Source organism: Elgaria multicarinata, chromosome 7 (assembly GCF_023053635.1).
Source record: "Elgaria multicarinata webbii isolate HBS135686 ecotype San Diego chromosome 7, rElgMul1.1.pri, whole genome shotgun sequence".
NCBI lineage: Eukaryota > Metazoa > Chordata > Lepidosauria > Squamata > Anguidae > Elgaria > Elgaria multicarinata.
The window spans coordinates 107,382,601-107,401,250 of NC_086177.1; the positions used below are offsets into that span (position 1 = coordinate 107,382,601).

Genomic DNA, 18,650 nt, shown 5'->3' on the forward strand with positions numbered 1-18,650 from the left:
TCTCTGTTGTCTTCTAGCTGGTGCATCCACAGAAGAAGTTGTCCCAAAGCAGAGATTGAACATAATGAACAATTCCAACCTGACATCCCTTTCCTCTTTGGAGGCTACAGAGGATTGTAATGGAACTGCTGTCCCAACCAATAATAGCTCAGGTCACGACTTAAGTGAACGTCCTACACCGGACCCTATTTTCTGGTTGGCAATTTTTTTAATCTGTTGTTTTGGACTTCTTGGGAATGGAAATGTCATCTGGCTTCTTAGGTTCCGTATAAAAAGGAAGCCTTTTACAACCTTCATCCTGAATTTGGCTGTTGCTGACCTGCTGGTCCTACTATGTTTAACAATGTTTTCTATAATTTTTATTGTTGATGTATATATAGATGTATTACGGTATTTGATTAAGCATTTGGCATGGCTGTTCTTTTACTTATTATTTTTCTTCACATACAGCATTAGCCAATTCCTTCTGGCAGCCATCAGCATCGAGAGGTGTGTGTCTGTCCTCTTCCCAATTTGGCATCGATGCCACCGGCCAACACACTTGTCCACCACTGTGTGTGCTCTCATATGGGTCATCTTCTCCTTGCTCTTTGCAATTTCCATCACTCCCCATCTGACTATTTGGTTTAACCTTTTTTACACAATGGACTACCAGTGCATTGCAAATGCCTTGCTTTGCCTTCCCCTCATGGCTATCTCCTCTCTCATCCTTTTTATCAAAGTCTGTTTTAAATCAAAAAAGAATCACCGGAGAAGACTTTTAAGAACAATCTTGCTTACTCTCCTCTTCTTCCTTATATTTGCTTTTCCACTGAATGCTACTCTATTCATCGCCTTTTTTGGAATTGAATCCACGGATTATAAACATCTATTTGACTATGCCCTCATGGGTGCTGCCATAAACAGCAGTGTTAATCCACTGATATATTTCCTAGTTGGGAGAAAGAAGAGCCAGTCTAGAGAGAATATGAAAATTATCCTCCAGAGAGTTTTCAGGGAAGAGGAGGAAATGGAAACTGCAGTTTAAACACGGTTATTACTCCACCTTTATAAGAGTCACAAAAAACACCCCCTTCATTTTTCAATTGGTGTATATTCCTTAAGACATTTCAATAATTGTGTTAGATCAGCTTCTTTGAAGCAGGTGATGTCTCTTTCCCTTAGAAAATGGACTAAGTTGTGACGAAAGAAGTACTTTAGGACACATCTCTCTTCATCCCTCTCCTGGAAATAAAGACGTTCCAAAGTCCAACAAGGAGGTCCATGGTATCTTCTCCCCTATTCTGATATCACTGATAGGTCACAACAAGCTGGTTAGCCTGTAGGGCACAACAAAGAAGAACAAGTAGTTATACACCTACCTGACCTTCAAGCAAGAAACATTCCCCCCAAATGCTAGCGATCAGCAGGCATCCTACACCCTTCCCAAAGAGTATCCCTAGGAATGGGGCCAAATTATGATGAGTTAAATGTGAATGGCAGTCCAAAAGTGTGGGGCCTTCATTGCAGGGGCCCCACAGCTTTGGAACAGGTTCCCAACGGAAGTTCACCTTGCGCTCTCTTTGCAGGCTTTTAAGGAGGCCTTGAAAACATCTCATTTCTTGTGAAATTAGTACTGTTGTTGCAGCTGTGGTTGCTAGTGTTATTTACAACAGTTGTGATTGTTTAGCTTGGGGTGACATGATGGAGACGTACAAAAGTATGAATGGTGCAGAGAATGTGGATAGGAAGACCTTCTTCTTCCTCTCCCGTAATACGAGAACCCAAAGAGGTCCTCCCATGAAGCTAATTAAAGGGAGATTTAAAGCAGATAAAAATCAGTACTTCTTCACCCAGCACACCATTAAAGTGTGGAATTCACTACCACAAGATGTAGTGATGGCCACCATTTTGGATGACTTTAGAAGTGGGTTGGATAAATTTCTGGAATAGAAAACTATCAATGGCTGTTGGTCCTGTTGGCTAAGTGCAACTTCCAGTATCAAAGACAGTAAGCCTATGTACACTAGTTGATGGGGAACATGGGTGAGAAGATGCTGTTGCATAATGTCCTGCTTGTGGTTTCCTGATGGACAGGTGGTTGGTCATTTTGTGAATGGAGTTCTGGACTAGATGGACCCATGGTCTAATCCAGCATTGCTCTTCTTATGTCCTTATTGTGTAGTTATATTGTTTGTAATTGCTATTTTATTACATTCATATTTTTATTGCTTGCAATATTTTAACTGTTCTTATGTATTTTATTGTTGTAAGCTGCCTTGTGAGGGCTTCTGCCACAAATGAAGCCAAGAAATGTTTTAAATAAATAAATAAATGCATAAGTAGAAATGCCAGTGAGTTTTTCCACCAACACTGAATTTCACCCCACCCAAAAAACATAAAAGAGAGATTTTGCCAAAGTCAAAGGATCAATGGAGGGATTAATCAATTTAAGATGTAATGACAAGGATAAGAGTTTTTCTGAAGGATGCTGAAAATTAAAAGTGTGTTATTTCCTTATTTAAAGTCAAAATACATATTTGATGTTGCCATTACTCGATTAATGAGCAAAAATACTGTTTAAGCTTCAGACGTTATAAATATGTCTATTCGAAGTTATATACTTAGAATTAGGCATGTGCTCCGCTCCGATTAGGAGCGGAGAAGCAGTAGCGAATTGGCCTGCTCCGCCTTACCCAGAGGCAGAGTAGAAGCGGACCACGGACCCCTAGAAGCAAGGCGAAGAGAAGTGGCCATTTTTCGGAGCTCCTCTTTCAGGCGGAGCGCTCCAATCGCCATCTTGAAAACATTTTGCCCATAGGATTGCATTGTGGGAAATAATCGCGGATAACTGGGTTGTTTTTGAAGCTATCTTTCTGAAAATTCTTGTGCTCAGAGAGTCGTGGATGGGGGTCATTTTGAGACTACTCTCACCTCTCTGCGTTGTGCGGGTCGCATGCTAGAATTTTTTAAAAATTGGGTAAACAAACGGACAGTGCGTGTCAAACGGCGGTTTTCGCCCATAGGATTGCATTGAGGAAAAGAATTGGGGATAACTGGGTTGATTTTTAAGCTATCATTCTGAAAATTCTTGTGCACAGAGAGTCGTGGATGGGGGTCATTTTGAGACTACTCTCAGCTCTCTGTGTGGTGCGGGTCGCGCGCTAGAATTTTTTAAAAAATCGTCGGAAAAAATACCTTTTTCAAAGGGCTGAGGGGCAGAGTCAGCTCCCGGTCATGATCACATGATCCCAAAGTTAGAGGAGGGCATAGGCAAAACGGGTAACTTGGGATTCTGGGAAACTTCTCTTTCTTAATCTGAACGGACTTTTCCCAGTGTTTTTTAACACAGTAGCCCCACCAAATGCACAAACACAACCTGAAATCATATACTAAGCCAATAATAAGAGAGCACTGCTACCCACCCTAACTTTGGGGAACAACTGAAAAGATGTGGTGCAAGGCGATGAGCTCCCCTAGGGCATCTCATTGTGGACGTGCCCCCACTCTCTCCTGTACTGGAAGGCCATCAGAGCCTTCCAAAGAGAGTAACCCGGTGGAGCAATGCCTATCATGAGTCGAAGTGAGCGTTCTACTCTCTTAGTGGTGGAGCGATGCCTATTATGAGTTGAAGTGAACGTTTACTTCTCAAGTTCTTCTCAGAGCTGTTGGTGAAGCAATGGCTTTCTTGAGCTGAACTGGCAGCTGCTTCCCTCTCCCCCGGGCACATCCCCCTATAACTGGTAAAAGACAGATATAGCCTTTTTTTAAAAGTTCTTGTTGTTTATTCAGCAACACTGCTGCTTTTAATTCCACCCCTCCTTCGTTTATTTATTTATTTATTTATTTATTCCATTTTATATGCATTACTGGCTTATCCTTGGCTCACTTCCTTATGTCCCCAGAAATGTCTGCTGCCTGCCTGCCTGCCTTCCCTCTCTCCTCCCCTGCCCGCCTTGCAGGGATGTTGTGTGTGTCTGGCTTTGACTCAGGGGAGAAGTCCTTCCTGTGCTCAAGTTCCAAATCCATTTTTCAAGTGTGGAAGAAGATTCATATAGGTTGATCTCTACTCCCCAATTCATGGCATGTTGGGATTTCCTTTGAAATGGCCCCATTGAGAGGTCTGCAGGTTTAAGCCCTGCCAAAAAACAGGGGATGATGGGACTGCCTTGAAACTTGGCGTCCATGTGGACACATGGATAAGCTATCATGGTGCCGAGTTTGAGGTTTCTAACATGCAAATTGACGGAGCTATCCCAAGGGGTGTGAATGGGGTGCCCGATTTTCAAAAATTCCCCAAAAATCAGGGGATGATGGGATTGCCTTGAAACTAGGCATGCATGTGTATACCCCCATGAGGTGTCATGGTGCCAAACATGAGGTTTCTAACTTGAACAGAAAAAAAGTTGTATAATTTTTTAGCTTTCAATGCAACCCTATGGGGGGAAAAAACGGAGCTCCTATCCGGATCCGGAGCTCCGAGCGGAGCGGAGCAGAAGTGGGCGGAGCGGGGGTGGGGCGAAGCGGCCCGCTCTGAAAATTGCGGATCTGCAAGTGAAGCGGAGCGGGGGATCCGTGCACACCCCTACTTAGAATACAATCCTTATGCATGTTTAGACAGAAAAAAAAGTTTACAACCCCCAGAATTCCCTAGCCAGCTATGATAATTCAAATGGATTATGTATGCCTAAACCAATCCAAATACATGAACGAAGATCAATTTTTTATACCATTTGGAAGCAACAAAGGCTCAAGCCTTCTCAGGTAAACCGGAGGTTCAGAACGCGATCGGGACTTGTCCATCCTTTTTCGGTCACTGATGATGCTTTGCGGAGTGTCACAAGACTGTTGGAAAGTTAGGGAGACCATATGAAAAGAGGACAGGGCTCCTGTACCTTTAACGGTTGCATAGAAAAGGGAATTTCAGCAGGTGTCATTTGTATATATGGGGAACCTGGTGAAATCTCCTCTTCATCATACCAGTTAAAGCTGCAGGTGCCCTGCCCTCTTTTAAATCTGGTCACTCTAGTATAGCTCCTACAGCTTTAACTGTTGTGATGAAAAGGGAAATTCACCAGGTTCACCATATAAGCAAATGACACCTGCTGAAATTTCCTTTTCTATGCAACTGTTAAAGATACAGGAGCCCTGTCCTCCTTTTCATATGGTCACCCTATGTTAAAGGAAGAGGATACATGTTCAGTGGAAATGGAGACCACTGAAAGTAAACTCTGATGGCTTCAAGAGATGAAATCTTACAATTTTATCATAGATCTGATGATTCATTCTAGGTTCTTCCAAGTAAACATGAAGGGAAGTGTATTGCCTTGTTTGTACCCCTTTTTTGAGTTGCATTCATCGTCGATTCCTGTTTTCCAATTGTGCATAGAATGTCAGGCTTTAGCTGCATGCAGAGACTTCTCAGTCTGGAACAATACTTGATCCATAGAATGTAGCCTGGCTTATTACCACATGGAGTATCTCATATCTGGAGAGAACAATTTGCTTATTTGCATGCCTGCTGGGGAAGAGTCTGGGGCAGGATCTACACTACTGTTTAAAAATGATTCATAACAATATTGACAACTGTTGGGGCCCAGGACACATTCCATATACAGTTTTTGAAAATGTTTTCAAAGCCCAGGTCCATCTTCCTCAACTGGTGCCAACCAAATATTTTGGAATTCATGTCTCAACAGCTTGAGCCAGCTTGGCCAATTTTCTAAGGTGATGGGAATTTTAGTTCTACCTTTCCTTTTCATCAAACCTAGGTGAAGCAGCGGCTGTTCTGAACCAGTGCCTGGGCACGGTAATGGACTGGATGAGGGCTAATAAACCGAGACTCAATCCAGACAAGATGGAGGTACTGTTAGTGGGTGGTTCATCTGTCCGGTGAGGTGATGTTTGCCCTGTCCTGGATGGGGTTGCACTCTCCCTAAAGGATCGGGTCTGTAGTTTGGGGGTGCTCTTGGATCCAGAACTGTCACTTGAGGCACAGGTGAACTCAGTGGCAAAGAGCACCTTTTATCAGCTTAGGCTGATATACCAACTACGCCCTTATCTGGACAGAGATAGCCTAGCTACAGTTATCCATGCTCTGATAACCTCTCGCTTGGATTACTGCAATGCGTTATACGTGGTGCTGCCTTTGAAAACGGTCTGGAAGCTTCAGCTGGTACAAAACAGGGCAGCCCGTTTACTAATTGGGACTGGCCGGCGAGATCACATTACGCCAGACCTTTTACAACTTCATTGGCTGCCAGTCCAGGTCCGGGCCCAATTCAAAGTGCTGGTATTGACATTTAAAGCCCTAAACAGCTTGGGGCCAAACTATCTGAAGGAACGCCTCCTCCCGAATGTACCTGCCCGGACCCTAGGTCATCCTCAGGGGTCCTTCTCCGCGAGCCCCTGCCAAAGGAAGTGAGGCAGGTGGCCACCAGGAGGAGGGCCTTCTCTGCTGTGGCACCCCGGCTGTGGAATGAGCTCCCTAAGGAGGTTCGCTTGGCACCTACATTATATGCTTTTAGATGCCAGGTGAAGATCTTTTTATTCTCCCAGCATTTTAACAGTCTATAAAAAAAATTTAACTAGGTGTTTTAAATTTGTAATTTTGCATTGCTGCTGTTTTGATCTGGTTGAGCTTTTATGTTGTTTTTTATATTATGGTTTGATACTGTTGTTTTATACTTTGAATGTTTTTCATTTTTGTGACCCGCCCAGAGAGCTCCGGCTATTGGGCGGTATAGAAATGTAATAAATAAATAAATAGTATGGAAAGCAGCACACTGGGGAAAGCTGCTTCAGCCCATGTTTCACTGAATTGGGAGGTGGAAAGCTACAGAGTGTGAGAGACAACCCACAGGATTCTCATTCCAATGACAGTCATTTCCTGGGTGGCTCCAGTAGAAAGTATGGGAAGGATGTCCATGGGAAAGCAGAAGAAGACATCTCGAAAGTCTTCAAAGTTATCTATCCCTACACATAGATATACTCGCACGGCATGTGCTCTTGTCAGTTCAATGCCAAGAGATTACAATCTATCATCATAGCTGGTCATAAGGAGATAAGAGCAGAAGTATGTCCTGTGGGTAAAGACAGATGCCAAAGCAACGGAAGCCAAAGTCACATCATGTACTGTAACTTCCATGAAGAATAACTTCTTGCTAGGGTGTTCTTGGTGGCTGCACCCAGCCTTTGTAACTCCTTTCCCAGGAGAGGCCAGGTTAGTTTATCTCCATTTTTCTTCCATTGGAAAGGCAAAGGCAGTTACATTTAGACAGACCTCTGTAATCTAAGCTAATTGCAGTTAAATAGGCCTTTGCGAGTGGAGTAGGAAGTAGGAAATAAGACACAGACACAGGAGCTGGGTTAAACTTGGGCCTCTTTATTAATAATACATCCTCCGTCCCATTTACTTTGGCGAGGAAAGCAAACCCTACTAGTTTGCCTTTCAAAGTCCTAACGGAGATACCTTTGCAATGTAATATCACGCAGTACTCCAGGATATGATCAAGAGGTATAGGCCATTGCTCCGCTAATCCCTGTTCCCTCCTAAATACGCAGAACTCCCTACCTGTCTTCTCATATAGGGCTCGGGTGCCGGGGGCCACAGCATTCCTCATGGCTTCTTCCGCTTCATGTCTCCAAGATCCCAAAGCCCCATGGGCATGGGATCCGGTATCACTTTGGCCGCAGGAGCCAACTCCCGGAACCTGGACAACTGGTTATGAGACAATGCATCAACGATTCCATTATCCAGGCCCGGCACATGACGAGCATGGAAAATTACATGATATTGCAAGCAACGAGTGGTCATGGCTCTGACCAATCTCATAACTCGACAATTCTTGGATGATAAAGAATTTACTACCTGAACTGTAGCCATGTTGTCGCACCAAAAGTGGACCGCTGGATTGGAAAGAAGATCAGCCCAAAGCCATATTGCAACCACGATAGGAAAAAGTTCCAAAAATGTCAAGTCACGTATTATGTCTGATTCTTTCCAATGTCTCGGCCACTGTTGCGTGCACCAGCGATCCCTAAAGATCACACCAAAACCATGTGAACCAGAAGCATCTGAATAGACTAGCAACTGTGCTTCTAAAAGCATGTCCTGTCTACAAAAGGAAACCCCATTATATTGGTCCAGGAAGGAAGTCCAGACTTCCAAGTCCAATCTCATTTCTCTGGACACGCGAATACGGTGGAGGGGTCATTTTGCCCCCTTCATCGCATCGCAAAGGCGCCGCAGAAACGCCTGCCCAGGTGCAATCACCCTACATGTTGCTCCACTCCCCCACCCGACTCACTTTGGCTCTGCATTTACCAGAGGTGAATCAGTGCGCTCCGATGTCACTTCTCTGACCCGAAGCGGAGCACAGCCCTAGCTAACAACAACAATAATGCCATTTCATTATAAGTTAACCTAATTAATAAGTGGATATTGAAACCTATTCAAGGCATGAAGCCAGCGATTCAAGGCTGAACTCTACAACTCTATCCTTCATTATGCTTCAGCTACATAGCAAAAAAACTGATCCAATCTCTCTGCTTTCTCCTAGCTGGTGCATCCACAGAAGACGTTGTCCCAAAGCAGAGATTGAACATAATGAGCAATTCTAACCTGACATCCCTTTCCTCTTTGGAGACTAGAGAGGAGTGTGATGGAACATGCAGTGAAACTGCTGCTCCAGCGAATAATAGCTCAGGTCACAACTTAAATGGATATACTTTAGAAGAGCATATTCAATGGATTGCCATTTTTTTAATCTGCTGTTCTGGTCTTTTGGGGAATGGAAACATCATCTGGCTTCTTGGCTTCCGCATGAAGAGGAATCCTTTCACCACCTTTGTCCTGAATTTAGCTGTTGCTGACTTTGGGGTCCTTCTATGCTTATTTATGCTTTCTGCATTTTCCATTTTATATGTAATTAGAAAAGTTTTTTTAGGTTACTGGACATGGCTGATCTTTATCTTATTCTTTTACTTCACATACAGCATTAGCCAATTCTTTCTGGCAGCCATCAGCATCGACCGGTGTGTGTCTGTCCTCTTCCCAATTTGGCAGCGATGCCACCAGCCAAGACACTTGTCCACCACTGTGTGTGTTCTCATATGGGTCATCTCCTCCTTGCTCTTTGCAATTTCCAGCACTCCCCATCTGACTATTTGGTTTAACCTTTTTTACACAATAAACTACCAGCACCCACCCCAAAAACCCAAACAGTGGTGAGACACATGCTTCAGCCCTATGTGGTTGACCTTGGTTTGATTGAGATTGCACCCTGATGATAGAGATACAGCTTTATTTCACCAGTACATCATAACTGATTTTGATTAGAGTATTTCTTGGTTTCTACTTCTTTATTGAAGCGAATAATTTTATTTATTTATTTATTATTTATTTATTTAATTGCATTTATATACCGCCCCACAGCCGAAGCTCTCTGGGCGGTTTACAACATTTAAAAATAGTAAACATTAAAAGTATACAATTTAAAACACACACACACACACACACACACACATAAAAAACAGTATAAAAACAACAGTATCCATTTAAAAACAACAATTGTGGGGTCCATTAAAAACAAACTTAACGTTGTTAAGTTAACGTTTATTAACGTTGTTAATAAAGGCTTACAGGATTGATACATTGGTAATCTCAGGCCACACCCCAATATGCTTGGAGTTACAGTTCTCAGCCTTGCCAAGGCCTTTGGTTTTTTTGGTGTTTTAATGTTTCTCTTTTAAATGATGCAATGTTGAAATCTCAGACATTTGCTGAATTGTCTGAATATTTTAATATCGACAAGGTTACTGTGGGTCATATGCCAAGGAATAGGAGGCCAGCAAAGCCTTTTTCAGGGGCCAGATCATTGCTTATGCTTCACATAAGAAAAAGCTTAGTGCAGCACAACAGGTGCTTTTAAATAATAAGCTGAAATCTCATACAACCCAGTTTCCCCATCAGCACATCTGTATCAGGAGTTACACAACTGAAATGTGAGCTAAATAATATTCTTTCTCAGGTTACTGGGTGGGAGGGGGCTTACCTTGTGCCGCCGACACCACCGCTGTCCATGCAGCAATTGCGACGGAGCCAGGTAATGGGGGAGAGGGCTTACCTGGATCCATCTCGGTCTGGGCGGCGGCTTCAACTGTGGCCCAGGCCTCAGGACGGAAATAGGTCAACCTTCCCTGACCTGCTCCAGAACTGGGTTTAGGAGGTCCCAATCAGCCTGCTGTTCTTTGGATTTGAGGATCTGAAACAGAGCGGAGCACACTCATAGTTTAAACATCCAGAGGCTAAGGTTCTCTCATGTTGGTCCAGGCTTTGGAAGCTAAAGATGAAGCTTTTTTCTGATGTTTCCCATGATCAGTCATGATGTTCTGCAATGTCACAAATTGTGCTTGCTTACAGCTTACTATCCATGCACCCACACTTTCTCTGGTTCTCTCCAGTACCAAATCCAGATTGGGAGGATGGAGGGCCTGGGTCCAGTAAAAAATGTTCCACGTTGTCCTCCTGTATTGCGTTATCCTTTATGGTAAGCAAGCACTATCCCATCTGCTGCCCACCCAAGAGTTGGGTGATCGAGAGCAGTTTGGAAATCATCCCTTTTGGATGTGCACCTGCTCTTATTTATTTATTTATTTATTTATTTATTACATTTCTATACCGCCCAATAGCCGGAGCTCTCTGGGCGGTTCACAAAAAGTGATTACTAAGTGATTCCTCCATTCTGAATGGCACTGGGGTCTGAAGGCTTGCGATGATGCTTTTCCATTGATATCGATTTCCTTCTTTTCCTCCTCTTCCCTCATTAATATTGCAGTTCCTTGGGGCCAAACTAGAGAATACGTGGAATGCAATTCATGTACCTATAGAACAATTTTTGATATGATCATGAGTGTGACTGTGGTACATGGAAATGGGGTTTGATCTCTAGGCCATAGCTAGACCTAAGGTTTATCCCTGGATCGTCCAGGGGTCAAACCTGTTCACCTAGGTTCCACACAGGGATCCAGTGCTCAGGCAGGGGCGAACCCTGGATGATCCCAGGATAAACCTTAGGTCTAGCTGTGGCCATAGTTTCCACCCATACTATGGTCTTGATGAAATATAACCCCTTTCATGAAAACACAGGACAGCAGCTGCTATTAGCAAAGGAAAACATTTTCTTCATGAGGGGCTAATGGTATTTTTCCAAGTAACATTTGGAAAAATGTTATTTAGAACATTTTTCAGGAGGGGGAAGAGGAAGGGAAGTGGTAGCGAAGCAAAGCAATGATATGCCAGGTTCCAACATTCGCAGCAACAGGGCATCCGCAAAGAAGAGAGCCTCTCTCTTGACTGGCACCTTACTGTTGGTCGTAAGAGTTTTTCTCTAAAGATGACCCTCATCGCCCATGATGTGGAAATTTGAGAAAAAGGCCTCTGGCCCATTCTGTTTTGCCCTTTGGGCTGCTTTGACTGACCTCTCCTTTCCCACATTTTGATTTGTGGATGCCTTGCCTCTGCTGAGCTCCAGATACCCGACTGCACACCAAATCTGCAACAGGAAAGGTGTCCTGCTTGCCCAGGACTTCTTACCTAAAGACTGGAGATCCCCTTAATGCCAAGGGCTGAAACTGTTCAATATGCAACACCCCAAAGAGAAGGTTTGACAACCTGAGTTTGAAGGATTTGGCTCCAGCAGTTTTAAAACACAATAATTTTTAAACTTTGAACATTAAAAAAAAAAAACCTAAAAAAAATGGATGAACAGATCTGATTCAAACTTGGCATGGCTAAATCTCTCCTTAAGAGCTATCATGGTGCCAACTTTCAGCCCTTTATCTTTAAAAATGTCATTTTAAAAATAATAATTTTAAAACCTCAAATTTTTTAAAAAATCCTAAAACACAATGGATGAACTGATCTGTTTCAAACTTGGCATGGCTAAATCTCTCCATAAGAGCTATCATGGTGCCAACTTTCAGTCCTTTATCTTTAAAAATAACATTTTTTAAAAAAATTAAATCCTCAAATTTAAAAAAAATTCCCAAAACTCAATGGATTAACAGATCTGTTTCAAATTGGGTATGGCTAAAGCTCTACATAAAAGCTATAATGGTGCCAACTTTCAGCTCTTTAAAAATGACAGTTTTAAAAATAATAATTTTAAAAACTCAATTTAAAAAAAAAATCCTAAAAAATCAATGGATGATTTTTCAAATTTGGTGTGGCTAAAGCTCTACCTAAATTCTACCAAGGTGCAAAGTTTCATCTCTTTATCTTTAACAATGATGATTTAAAAATAATAATTTTAAAACCTCAATTTTTAAAAAATTCCTAAAAAATCAATGGATGAACGGATCTCTTTCAAATTTGGTTTGACGAAAGCCCTTCCTAAGAGCTACCATCATGCCAATTTTCATGTCTTTATCTTAAAAATGATGGAGTTATAAGAATTTTGGTTAATTCCCATTAGAGCTGCTCTTTGGAAAAATCCGGATTTCCCCTCCCCCTCCTGGATTTGTCATCAGAAACCCGGGCAAATCCAGTCATATGGTCACCCTAATATATGTGACTTTGGGAATTCTGTTCTGTTTAAGCCCAATGGGATTCCACAGTGGTTCTGCTCCATTAAGCAGTGGTGGGCTGTCGTGGATATTATCTTTTTCTGATTCTGGAATTGTTTTGCACATCTTTTGTGGGGAGGGCTCACCATTGTATAAATTGTAATTTCATAGAATCATAGAATAGCAGAGTTGAAAGGGGCCTACAAGGCCATCGAGTCTGACCCCCTACTCAATGCAGGAATAATACCTGACAGATGATTGTCCAGCTGCCTCATGAATGCCTCTAGTGTGGGAGACACAGAATTCGTGTATTCGCTTGACATGCTGCAGATCAAGTCAATGTCAGCAAGGGGAAATGGAATGAAATCCAAATGACTGAACTTGAACAATCCATTGAGTTGTTAGTCCTTAATTCATCCCTACCCATAGGCCACATCTTACCCACCTTGGGTTAGGTACTCAAGAGCAGTATGGATTTTTTTCCCTTACTCAACTCCTCTGACTCTTCTGATACCTCCATCCTGAATCATGGTGGATCTGAAGGCTTATTAAGATGTTTCTTCATTCATTTCTATTTCCGTCTCCTCCTCCCCTTTTTTCAATGTTGAACTTACGCCATTCCTTGGGGCTAAATATGATAATATGCAGAATGCAGGACGCAGGACAGTAGCTGCTATTAGCACAAGCTTCCATTTCTTCCCTGGGGATAATAATAGCCCATAGTAGGATTGGTGGAGGCAGTACATTTTCATTGGGATCATGGCAATGACCATAAGTGTTAACTCACCACCCCATGAACCATGGCCATGAGAGAAATAAGTAGAGTGTCCTCCCTCTCCATGGAAAATGAGTACTTTTAAAAAACAACAACAACACCCCTATATTTTCATGGTGTGGGGAGTTCCATGTGCTTCTTTATCAGAATGGATCTGCAGGAAATACCTCACTAGCTCATGGACAGGGGGAGCAAGATTTCTATGCTGATAGATGATAGCTTCCTGGCATTTATCCGCCATGGTAAGCGTGTACGTGCTTGGGGCTCTTTTTCAGAATGTTGATACAACTGTCTGATATCTGTGGCTTTCCCACTGTAAATAGGATCATCTCAAAGATAAACAGAGAGAAGCTCAATTTTCAAATGCAAAACAGTTTCCTTTGGAACACCCATAAGCATAAAGTGCAAATTATTCCTGAGTCATAAACACTGGTAGGCAATTTCTGGACCATCCATTGAAAGAAAAATGTGCAATCACCCAGGCTTTCGGCCACTAACTAATGAATTTCTTTGAAATGTCATCATGATATGAAGTTTCTGCCCCACCCTCACTGGACAAGCATAAAGCCTCTCAGTCTGCAGTATTCTCTGCTTAACCTTTTGTGCTCAGTGCTGGATGGACACGTTCTTTTGAAAACAGGAAAAGGAACATGACGGCTGAGATCCTAACATTCTAGAAGGAGAACATCTCAAGCCTGTCTACTCTACTCCCTTCTGTCAGCACACTGGATGTAACTGGGCGAAGGTAGGATATTATCTGCATGAAACCTTTCTTTGATGGCAAATTTTCCTCCTCTTTTTCCTTCATACACCTTCTCTTCACCATGATCCTTGGCAAAATTATGCCGAGCCATCTCTAAATGTCATTGTTGATATTCACCCTCTCAGTGTTCTTTTTATAGGTATAGAAATGTAATAAATAAATAAATAAATAAATAAATAAATAAATAAATAAATTATACCCCATTTGTTGTTTTGCTCACTTCTGAAATTCAAATGATGTGTTTCGGTGCAGTGTAGAATCAAACCCTGGGTGAAGTAAATGAGGAGGAGAAGAATGCAAATCGAAGGTTGGGAAAAAATTAACAGTGTCAGCAGGGAGGGATCTACACTACTGCTTTAAAGTGCTTTAAAATGCTTTATAACAGTTTTGACAACTGTTGGGGCCCAGGACACACTGCATATACAGTTTTCAAAACGTTTTCAAAGTGCTTTAAAACGCTTTAAAAGCAGTAGTGTAGATCCCCCCAGATCAAAAGGCAACTGTGCCCTAGTAAAATGCCATCACTTCACTTCTTTTTGGTTTATTTTACTTATATTCCCCCTTTTTGTTGTTGTTCTTTAGGTTCCATTTTTTACCAACAGGTTTTTACTTGTGTGGTTGCTTCTGGGGGCCATAATTTGCTCTTTGCCTTCTGAGATAACAAGGGATTTCTTAGTTTGACCACGTCCCTCCTTCAATTTTTGAAGCTGCTCTTGCCAACAGTTTTGCGTTAGCCTTTTGGGGCGAGAGGCTTGGATCCTTGGGAAATAGGAACTGATTCTGTCAACCCCCAGATTCTATTTTAATTTGTTTTACTCACTGGTGAGGCTCAGACTCCAACACCCATTTTCCTTTTAATAACTTTAAAAACAAAAACAAAAAAAAACCCTACCTGGATTATTTCCCCCCTTATCTGGACTTTGCTGAATCTTGGACTTGGACCTTCAGACTGATACTTTTTGATATTCATCTGGTTCCATAGGAACCTGTTCCTGGGATCAATGCTTGAGTTAGGTAGCTGTCATTCCCCTTTTTATTTCCCCCTCTCCATTTCTTTAACCTTTAGCTTTTAACTGTAATATCATCGGAAACTTTATGAGCTGCATTTAAGTATTCTGACGGGTGGGAGTTTAGGTGGACCTAAGTAACTCTTCAAACTGCTGCTAAGTTTGGCTACCATAACTGCTGTATGTCACAAATCTTTCATTTGATGCTTTAATACAGATTTCAGATTGATTTCCTAGGATTTCTACAGGATTTGAAGTGTAGTTTACTTTCAGCAGGATGTCATTAGGATTTGAAGTGTAGTTTACTTTGCATGCTGTGATGTATGCATGTAACCATTGTCCCACTTTCTGTTTTTTCCAATTTAAATTTCTCTGTAATAATTATATGTTTCACATTTTATTTCTGCATGGACTGTTCTTTTGAATCTACTTTTCTCTACAAACATTTTACTTGTATAGTGCTTTGCATAAATATTCATACACATACACCCTTTGACTAAACCACATTTTGTTGTGTTAGAACCTGGAATTAAAACGGAGTTAATTGACAAGTTTACTATTTGATTTACACAGCATTCTTAACACTTTGAAGGTGCAAAATATTTTTATTGTGGCAGAGAAGTTAATTAAACAAAAACAACTGTGCATTTGTTGGTTGCATGTATTCACACACACACACACACACACACACACAGCCCTGGGTCAATATTTGGCAGTAATTACAGCTGTGATTCTTTGGGGGCAAGTCTCTACCAGCTTTGCACATCTGAATCTTGCAATATTTGCCCATTCTTCTTGGCCAAATTGCTCAGGCTCTGATAGGCTGGATAATTGCCACTGGATGCTTCACATCCATCATCCATATCTTTACTGTTGTTAGTTCTGTGCCTTTAGTTCCAATTAAGCAGGAGAGGAAATCTTAAATTGTTTCTCATTCAGCATAACTCCCTAGCCCCTGCACTTCTTCCATGGAGGGGGCTAGGGGGAATGAATTGAACCGCCCCATTCCATGCAAAAAGTGTTTCATGTATCCTTTTGAAATGTTGCCGGTTTCCTAACTAGTGCCACCTCTATTTTTCAAAACAATTCTCAGCAAAATGTAGGGAATAAGTGCATCTTTGTTTGGAACCCACTAAGTGTCAAAGCTGCTCTTGCACAAAACATTGCAGTCCGGATATTCTCAGAAAGGGCAATCATCCCTGCAAATTTCATCTCATTCTGCCAAGGAAACAAAGAAACACATTATCAAAAAAATCCTCTGTGTGGGTATGTGTGTGGGGGGGTGGGGGTGGGGGTGGGGGTTTATTCTGGCAAATTTAATCAATGCCTGACAAACAGGATTTTTTTTTAACTGTTACTGGTTGATTTCCAATTAAAGTAATTTGGAGACATGAGGGTTTGCATTTCCAATATGAGATTCAGAACCTGGTCATATCAGGTGGTAGCTGAATCTATCTGAGCTGAATTGATGCACACTCCTTAAATGTACAGGCATCCATCATATGCTGATGTTCTCATGTTCCTCTGAAAAGACCAAACCAAAAAACAAAATCCATGTTTTACTTTGGGACTTCTATTTTAATTCTTCCTTTTTTAAAAAAATAGTTGTAGATCCCAATGGAATAAATCCACTTTTAACTTTCTGAAATTCTGTTTTCTTAACAGAAGACAATGGGAATGGAATCCATCATATAATAGACCTGTGGATTAATAACTGTGTGGAACTGATGGAACCCGTTCTCTCATACAGCACTGTGATACACAACAAGGACTTTCGATGAATGAAAAAAGAAGCTGCCTGCTACTGATGCAGAACTGGATTTCGAATTCTCTGAGCAGACCTCAATCCATATTGCTTGAAAGGAGTTGAAGTAATCTTTCTACACAAACTCATTTTGTTGTTCCATGGGGATCTTTTATCTTCTTCAGCACTAATCTATGAGAAAAGCAAAATAAATTAATGTATACTTAAACAATTAGAATAAAGCCTTTATGGGAACTCCATAGATATAGGTTGAAAAACTGAAACAACAAGAAGTATTTGATGTTAACAAATTATATCGGGAATGGGTGTTGCCCAGGAGTACTAGATTCATAGGAAATACTGAAGAAGTGCAGAAGAAGAACCATATAAGAAGCAGAAAGAAACCATAGTTTAAATATGGCAACTTCCTTTTGTCATATACTACGAAATATTAGACAGGAAAGTTGTAAACAGAATTATGTTGAATGCAATATCAGATATAACAATGGCTCAAGTGTTGATGTACCAACACTTCAACCTTTTCAATTTATTTTTATCTCTGTCTTAATTATAATTATCTGCATTTTTGGATTTGTGGGGAACGGAAATGTCATTTGGCTTCTTGGCTTCTACATTAAGAGGAACTCTTTCACCACCTACATCATGAATTTGGCTGTTGCTGATGTTGGAGTCCTCTTGTGCCTAATTGCATATCATATAAATGATATTTTTGAAGTGGTTTCTGGTAAAAGAGTATTAACTCCTTCTCTTGTTCATACAATTCTTGGCCTCTTGATATTCACATACAGCACTGGCCAGTGTTTTTTGACAGCCATCAGCATAGACAGGTGTACGGCTGTCCTCTTCCCAATTTGGCATCGTTGCCACCGACCAGCACACTTGTCCACCGTTCTGTGTGTCCTCATATGGGCTCTCTCTATCCTTCTCTGTACAATTAACCTTTTACTTCTTGACATTTCCAGCTGGATGACAGCTTCACTTCTTTGCCTCCCATTCATGGTTGTCTCCAGTCTGATCTTGTTCATCAAAGTCTGCTTAAAATCACGACAGCAGAGGCGGGGAAAGCTTTTAACAGCCATCCTGCTTACGCTCCTCATCTTCCTGATCTTGGCTTTCCCATTGACTGCCGTTTTCCTCATAATTGCATTCAGTTCAGACTTTGAATGCTATATATTAGATTTAGGCTTCATATGTGCCTCCCTAAACAGCAGCGTTAACCCACTGATTTATTTCCTTGTGGGGATATACAAGAGGGATCAGTCTAAGGAGAGCATGAAGGTCATATTCCAGAGGGTTTTCAAAGAAGAAGAGATTACTGAGCAAGTGGAACTTAGGGTTCCAACTTAGGTTTTTCAAAGAAGAACAGATTAGTGAGCAAGTGGAATTTAGGGTTACCTTTAGAAAAATAGAAAGCTTCAAGCTTTCTATATCCAGCTTTAATTATGTGGGTCCCTTTCAGTGTTTAAATCTAGCATCATAAACAAATCTATTTAATAGCTATAGGTTTACCACATAATCTATGCAAAATATGGTACAGAGATGATCCGACATTTCTCTCGAAGGGATTTCTGACCACCTTTAGACATACTCTGATAGACACATCACATTAAGACTACTGCGATGCATTTTATATGGAGATGCTCATGGTTCAAACTGAGTTATGATGCCTTCACAAGAGTGGAAAGTTTCTAACTTTTTTTTTCCTTTCAATGTTACTGTCATTGGACCAGTTCAGACAAGACAGTAAGCCATGGTCAGGTCACTAACCCTTTTGCAGATAAAGAGATGAAACAT

The 18,650-nt window shown here is 41.5% G+C and overlaps 3 protein-coding genes across 3 annotated transcripts in view; 2 read left to right on the top strand and 1 right to left on the bottom strand.

Moving 5' to 3' along the window:
* LOC134401988 (MAP kinase-interacting serine/threonine-protein kinase 1-like) overlaps positions 1-18,650 on the bottom strand; it is a 758,389-nt gene that overhangs the window by 44,296 nt on the left and 695,443 nt on the right. The gene's annotated exons all lie outside the window — the stretch shown is intronic.
* LOC134401992 (mas-related G-protein coupled receptor member H-like) lies at positions 65-1,027 on the top strand. The gene is made up of 2 exons (XM_063131357.1): positions 65-335; positions 381-1,027. Exons 1-2 carry the CDS (start codon positions 65-67, stop codon positions 1,025-1,027), a joined length of 918 nt encoding a protein of 305 aa, XP_062987427.1.
* On the top strand, positions 8,588-18,203 carry LOC134401993 (mas-related G-protein coupled receptor member H-like). The gene is made up of 2 exons (XM_063131358.1): positions 8,588-8,905; positions 17,295-18,203. Exons 1-2 carry the CDS (start codon positions 8,588-8,590, stop codon positions 18,201-18,203), a joined length of 1,227 nt encoding a protein of 408 aa, XP_062987428.1.

Excerpts from the sequence above, each read along its gene's own strand:
- LOC134401992 (XM_063131357.1), top strand. The coding sequence starts at position 65 with ATGAACAATTCCAACCTGACATCCCTTTCCTCTTTGGAGGCTACAGAG. Across the intron at positions 336-380 it reads TGACCTGCTGGTCCTACTAT|ATGTATTACGGTATTTGATT; the intron begins GTTTAACAATGT and ends ATGTATATATAG.
- LOC134401993 (XM_063131358.1), top strand. The coding sequence starts at position 8,588 with ATGAGCAATTCTAACCTGACATCCCTTTCCTCTTTGGAGACTAGAGAG. Across the intron at positions 8,906-17,294 it reads CTGCATTTTCCATTTTATAT|GAAAGTTGTAAACAGAATTA; the intron begins GTAATTAGAAAA and ends AATATTAGACAG.